The sequence below is a fragment of the Rhinolophus ferrumequinum genome, chromosome 2 (genome assembly GCF_004115265.2).
Source record: "Rhinolophus ferrumequinum isolate MPI-CBG mRhiFer1 chromosome 2, mRhiFer1_v1.p, whole genome shotgun sequence".
Lineage (NCBI taxonomy): Eukaryota > Metazoa > Chordata > Mammalia > Chiroptera > Rhinolophidae > Rhinolophus > Rhinolophus ferrumequinum.
In genome coordinates, this window is record NC_046285.1 from 30,589,686 (window position 1) to 30,596,944 (window position 7,259).

Genomic DNA, 7,259 nt, shown 5'->3' on the forward strand with positions numbered 1-7,259 from the left:
GTGTTGACTGACAGGCGAGCTGCGGGTCAGGTGTGGCGCCAATCTCTCTGGGCTGCACTTCACAGCAGAGTCCAGGGTCTTCTCGGGGTCCCTGCGGTTTGCACCGGAGGGAGCCACTGTGTCTGCAATCCTGGTATGGGCGTTTCTTGTCATCTCCCAGTGTGTGTGTCAAGGTGGGAAGACGCGGGAGACGTTCTAAGATAGACTTAGCGGAGCATGTGCGCTAAGAAGGCCCACATAAGAGGAAGCCCAGTGATTTAAGAAAACTAAATAGTACAATATCTGGAACAAGAGCATGTTCCCTAAAATATATTCTTATTCGCTTTTTTATATTTTGGGTTTTCATTTCTATGATACCCTAAAAATCTTTACCAGATACTTTTTGTTCTGAAATCAGCCTTTCTCATATTGGGGCTGAGAACTCCCGGTTAAATATTCCAGGGAGTCTAAAGTAAATAGTTTTTTTCTTTAAAGCGTGTGTGTACATGTTTTAAATGTGAGAAGCATTGACCCAGGGTATTTATTCGAAAAATACTTGAGTAATTACTGAGAGCCATATACTGCCAAGCACTGGGTTCAGTGTTAATATAAACATAGTCCTTGTTCTGATAAAGCTTACCATCTAGTGGGGCAAAAAAGTAACTAGACAATTAGAATACAGTGTTATAAGTACTATGATAGAGAGGTACAGGATGCTGTAAGAATAGGAGGAATACTTGATATAAAGTGTGAGGTGAAGAATAGTATGGCTATTAGGTATGGCTGAAGAGGTTAGCAAAGGGTGATTTCATGAAAAACTTTATATGCCATGTTTGTAAATTTAGACTTTAACCTGGCATCAGTGGGCTTAGAAATACACATTGGGGACGATATGAGTGCATTGATCAGATTTACCCTACCTCCAAATGTCATCTATCTTAGATAGAGATAAGGGAGAGCAAATCTAGAGGCTAGGATATGCAAGTAAGAAAATGGGGTTGAAGAGAAGTGAATGGATTCAAGAAATATTTAGAAAGTAAAGTGAAAATAACTCAAATGGATTAGGTATGGTGGGTGTGAGAGAGGACAATAATGAAATGACTCAGTTTCTGGTTTCAGCAAATGTATGGATAGCAGTATCCCTCCCTGAAAAACTCGGAGAAGCAGATTGGGAAGGGAAGGGAGAGAGATTATTTCAGTTTGTTGCATTAAAGGGGTCTTCTGATTCATGGTGATTGAAGCTACTGAGGTAAATCTGACCTCACAGGGGAAATGTTTAGATTGAAAACAGGGCTAAGGACAGAACTCCGAGGCACATCTGGGGGCGAATCTAAGCATCAGTGCACAGATCAGAGAAGCAGGAGACCTAGGAGCACGCAGAGTCATTAAAAGAAGCCAAGGGAAGAAGGAATTTTTCTTTTCAAGTATTTTAGTTGCATTTTGTAAAAAGTTGAATTTCTTTTTTTGCTTCAAATCCAGCACTAGTTTCACATTTGTAAGCATCTTTGTTTTGTGAACACCTGGACCTTTAGGATAAAATTGGAATATATATCTATATCTATATATCTACATATCTATATTGATATCAATATAGATATATAGATATATATTATCTATATGTAGATATATGTAGATATGTAGATATATAGATATATATTATCTCCTAATTTTGGACATTTTGTTTGGCAATAACATTATTTGCTGCAAAATAAAGTCTGAACTGGAGAAAGAAGGGGTTTTTTTGTAATTGTGTTTTGTTTTAAAATCAGCGATCTCTCTATATTTGTTTTGAAAACATACAAAGGCATTGGTATAGCAGTTCCTAAGTGCTTTTTACTAGTTGCCATATTCTGTAACTTTTCAGCCCTTCGTATTCATGTGTCGCTTACGTTAAGGATCTTATGTTTGGGTCTGTATCTGGATAAGTGTAGAATGGAGACAAATACAGCCTCATGACCTTAGCCACATCAGTGGTATGTAACTTTGTTATCTAGTGTCATTGATTTTCTGGGCCCCTAGATTCAAATCTAAAAAGGATCCTCAAGATATCCTATTGCCTAAAGCAATAGTGAAATTCATGTCTAAAATAAGAATCCAAATAAGTTCTAAACTTTTTGCCTGGTAAGGGATTGTAGTCTCTAGGCCACAGGAGTCTAGGAAAAATTAATGGTATAGCAAATAAAGTTGTATTAAGATTTGTGTTTCAGAAATTAATTGCAGTTTGATGTCTCAAATTTGTACTTGCACAGTTAGTTGAAAGGTTTTTAAAATCTTTATCTAACTTTTCATTACATTTTTCTTTTATAGGGGTTTTCTTACATGCCTGTTTTCCTCAAAATGAGTGTTAGTATCACCTTCGTAAGACCTTTTACCAGAGTTTTGGTACCATTTACCCTTCATAGGAAGAGAAGGGTTTTATATTCAACAATTCTGCCGAGATACATGTCTTCCAAAATACCTGCTGTGTCCTATCCTAATAAGGAGAGTACATCACCTCCTAAACAGCTGGAATTGGATGGGTGGAAAATTACAATGAAATCTAGTGTGCAAGAAAGTGTACCAACAGTCTCAAGTACCAAGGATGAAGATCCTGTAGCTGCCACCAGGGAGTTAATTGAGATGTGGAGATTGCTTGGCAGAGAAGTACCAGAACACATCAGTGAAGAAGAGCTCAAAACCATTATGGAATGTGCTACTAAATCATCAAAAAAAAAATATTTAAAATATTTATATGTTAAGGAAAAAATCAAAAAAGCTAAGCAAATAAAAAAGGAAATAAAAGCAGCAGCAAAGGAAAAAGCAAAAACAGACCAACTGCTGGAAACCACTAAGGAAGATAAACAGCAAAACTTCCTGTTTCTCCGACTTTGGGACAGGAACATGGACATAGCAATGGGCTGGAAGGGTGCCCAGGCTATGCAGTTTGGACAACCTTTGGTTTTTGACATGGCTTATGACAATTACATGAAACCAAAAGAACTGCAGAATACTGTTTCCCAACTTTTAGAAAGTGAAGGATGGAACAGAAGAGATGTTGATCCTTTCCATATTTATTTCTGCAATCTTAAAATAGATGGCCCTTTTTATAGAGAGTTAATTAAACGTTATGGAGAAAAATGGAACAAATTGCTTTTAACAGCAACAGAAGAGTCTCACGTAGATTTATTCCCAAAGGACAGTATTATATATTTAACTGCAGATTCTCCTAATGTTATGACTACTTTCAAGCATGACAAAATTTATATAGTGGGATCTTTTGTAGATAAGAATCAGCAGCCAGGTATATCCCTCGCCAAGGCAAAACGGCTGAATCTAGCAACAGAATGCCTTCCATTAGATAAATATTTACAGTGGGACACTGGTACAAAAAATCTCACCTTAGATCAAATGATGCGTATTTTGTTATGTCTGAAAAACACTGGTAGTTGGGAAGAGGCTCTGAGATTTGTTCCTAAGAGAAAACATACTGGTTATCTGGAGATTTCTCAGTATTCTCAAGATCTTCTCAACAGAGTGAAGAAGTCAAAGACTTTTAATTCATTTCCAAAAGGCTCTCTAAATATATGCACACAGAAAAAGTAATCTGAATGAGAATATTTGATTGATTAAAAAGTAAATGGATTGGAAATACAGTTCTATTAGTCTCTTTCTTCCTGAATGGAATTCACTTGCTCTTTCTTTTAAAGGTTGTCTTTCCAAACAAAAAGTATTTTATCTTTCCCCAATTAATATCTGTAAAACTTTGGAAATTATAAGAAGAAACTTAATAACCTTAGAAAGTAAAAAATGTCCAAGTTTGTTGAGCCCAGTAAAACTGTTGTATCATTGATGTGCCTTTTTTTTTTTTTATGAATACTTGGACTGAGACTCCATTTTCCTCCTTAAATGTTCTTTTAGCCATGTCAACAACTACCCTCTCATCAAAAATTGATATAAAGATTTCTAAACTTCAGGTGGTGGTTCATGTATTAAAGTAACATTTGATACAGTGCTGGGCATGTCATAGGCACTAAGGTATATTGTTTAACAGAATCTTTATTAAACAAAAGGTTAAGATAATCCCTTGGCATGTCGTGGGATTTGGCTATATAATGAAAAATGGGTTTGGGGGATAAAACTCATTCCTTGTCCTCTTGGAAAAAAAGGGTTTATTTGACGAGTGTTACATACAGCAATTCCCTATTGTAGTATAGATGGTTTTCCTTTTCTATGAAATAGTTTCTTTTCTCCAGCCATATGATTTGAATGGAAGCTGCCATATTTTTACAGACCTTGCTCCCCTGGCTACAGCTGATTATGCCAAAGGAGACACCTTATTCAGGCTTAGAGATGGGCATCTGACTTTAAGATAGGGCAGTCAGAACCCTTTTCCAGGATTTTTGGACTTGAGAATTAAGACAACCTGTGTTAGTTCCTTTCTCATGGTGGGCTGTGACAGAAAGCTCTGGAATTGATAGTGGCCATGTCCTCCTCTATAAAGGAAGCCAGGCTACAGGAGGAGAGTGAAGCTTACCTACAGAAATAAGACCAATTTCTGGAGCTGTTCAAATCCCTGCTTTCAGTTGTCTCTGAGGTCTAGCTATAGATTTGCCTTTAGCATTTATTGGTTGTTCAAACCTCGTGCGATGTCCTGGTATCCGCCAATAAATTCCCCTTTGCTTAAACTAGTTTGGGTTTCTGCCACTTGCTACCTAATGAGTCCTCGTATATTTGAGAAAATATGTACTTGTTTCCTAAGAAGTGAACTTTTAGGAACCATATTCATTGTAGGTTAACTGCACCATTAAAATTTTTGATAACATGGGAAATAGAGATGTATGGCCAAATATTTCTACCTAGTTTCTGAATGGGAAATTAGCTTAAGATACGCTATCCAATACATTTCTTAAAGCAGGATCTAACTTACCAAATACTAAATACCTACTTTGTGCCAAACAGAATGCAGTTTACATGAATTGTTTAAACAACTAAGTTAAAAGTACTAGCATTAATACTTTTACAGGAAAATTTACTCAAAATAATTCAGCCTTAAAATATCTTAGAATTCAAAACATTTCTCTGACTTTAAAGTCCCAGTTTTTAACCTACAAATTATGCCCTCTATAATAAGGCAAGCATAAAATGAAATGAAGAAACAAGGAATGCCTAACCCAAACTTTTGGGATCAGGAAAGTCCTTGAGGAAGTGATGTGTAAACTTAGAAAGTGTGGTATGAATGAATTTCAACTGTTATACCCTACTAAAGTGGCAAGGTGTTAATATTTGAACTGCTTGAGATACACTGAAGATGATATAGCACAGTGGCTAAGGAACAAGAGGTAAGATTGCCTATCAGGACCCACACTAGAGTAAGGCAAACAAGGTTCCTATGGCGGAGGTCTCCCAACTTCCAGCCTTGCTCCCTAGGTTCTAGCTCCACCCTTACTCGCTCTGATTTTGCCTAAATTGCTCAACCTCTTGAAATGTGTTAATTTCAAAGAGATATGAAATAGTACTTGACTCAATAAAACATTTAATATGGTGTCTGACACATAAGTGTTAAGTAAATATTAATATTTAAGTGTTAAGTAAATATTAATATTTAAGTGTTAAGTAAATATTAATAAGTAAATATTAATAACTAATTCAGACTGTGCATTCAAAATGGAATGGAATTTCATTGGAATGTATGTGATTTCTAATACTAGTATATGCCAAGTTATTGTGTCCCTTTAAGGAGTACATTCTTATTTCTGTATAACAATATGCTAAAGTATTTCAGTAATACAACATTAGAATTAAAAAAAAAAAAGACAATTTTCCTTTCAAATAGCCAAGCAGTAACTGTTATTCTAAGACCTCTTATGTAGTTAAATCCCAATAACAAGCTCATCCAGTTTGAACTCATACTGATTTTAATTTTTTAGAAACTGGAACATAGAAGAACTTCAGATGCTGCTTCAATTTCTCCAAACTAGATGGTCTGATTTCCCAGGCACTAAGTAGGAAGTAATGGCTTTTCTATCACTAACACCCAATAATTTATTCTACAGTATTCCTCTTTGAAGACAACTTTTGTTGCCTATGTTCTGTCTTTCCTTCTTACCTATTAGAGACATGTTTTCATGTAATGCCATTTCTAGTTCTGTCCTTTTGCTCTTTTCAAACATGCTACCAACTCCCTCAGCTTTTAATAATTAAAACAATTTTAAGTCTTTACTTGCTACTATTAACCCCACCACATTACCCAGTTTAACTTTTTATATCTAAGCCAGATTCTTCAAGCAAGTATTTAGAATGCACTGTTTGCATTTCCTCTACACCACTACTGTTACATAGATATATAATTCAAGCCACATACGTACTTTTAAAATTCCCAGTAGCCACATTAAAAATAAAGGAACAGGTAAAATTAATCTTAATATCTTTTGCTTACTCATATGCCCATACTATTATTTCAATTTGTAATCAGTAATTGTGGATGAAGGAGAGGTTCTAGGGAAAGGAAACTCACAGGGTCGGTGATCTGATCATAAATTCCTAACTGGGCCAGTCATGGTGGGTAATCATGATCCAGGTATATAAGTTCTTTGATGAAAGGCTTATCTTTGCCTTAAGCAAGCCCTGTCCATTGTATCTGTGCATCTAGGTTAACACACCTTTGAAATGCCTCTTTTTCAAAGTAATCACCCTTAAGGGAGCACATAATCTTGTTAACTACCCTATAATCCAATACCCACCTTGCTTTCTCCCACTTTCATGTAACCTCCTTAATTTCAAATGCATAAAAGAAACTACAAACTGTCATTCTCCAGAAGCACTTTTCTCAGTTTGTTGAGATCTTGCTTCCAGGTGTATCTTCGTTTGGCTCAAATAAATTTTTATGAAAATTCTCTATAGGTTTGGATGTTCTTATGTTGGCAGTATAAAATCTAATGAAATTTTACATTCATGTTCAGTTTTTCATACTAAGCCTCCTGAATCTGGTGTTTTAGTGGTTACATCACATCTTAATATGAATACTAAATTTTCAATGGTTAAAGTAAAATGCAGTCCTACCAAAACAGAGTTGTGTTTACAAAAGCTAATTGCTTCAGTTTTTTAAATTAAATAACATTAAAAGTTCAGTTCAGTTGCACTAACCACATTTACAGTGCTTATTAGTTCCACGTAGCTAGTGGCTGCCATTGAACAGTGCAGCTCTAGGGTACTGCTTGATAACATTGGTATCTGTTTTGTGCTTACATATTGTTTCCAGCCAGATTCAGTGGCCATTTCCATGGCATATCTACTGAATGTTT

General features: G+C 35.7%; 1 protein-coding gene across 1 annotated transcript; it reads left to right on the plus strand.

Moving 5' to 3' along the window:
* TRMT10C (tRNA methyltransferase 10C, mitochondrial RNase P subunit) lies at positions 1-6,619 on the plus strand. Its single transcript, XM_033124001.1, has 2 exons — positions 1-133; positions 2,287-6,619. The coding sequence occupies exon 2, from the start codon at positions 2,299-2,301 to the stop codon at positions 3,559-3,561; it is 1,263 nt and encodes a 420-aa protein (XP_032979892.1). The 5' UTR covers positions 1-133; positions 2,287-2,298; the 3' UTR covers positions 3,562-6,619.
* Positions 6,620-7,259: the final 640 nt, after the last annotated feature.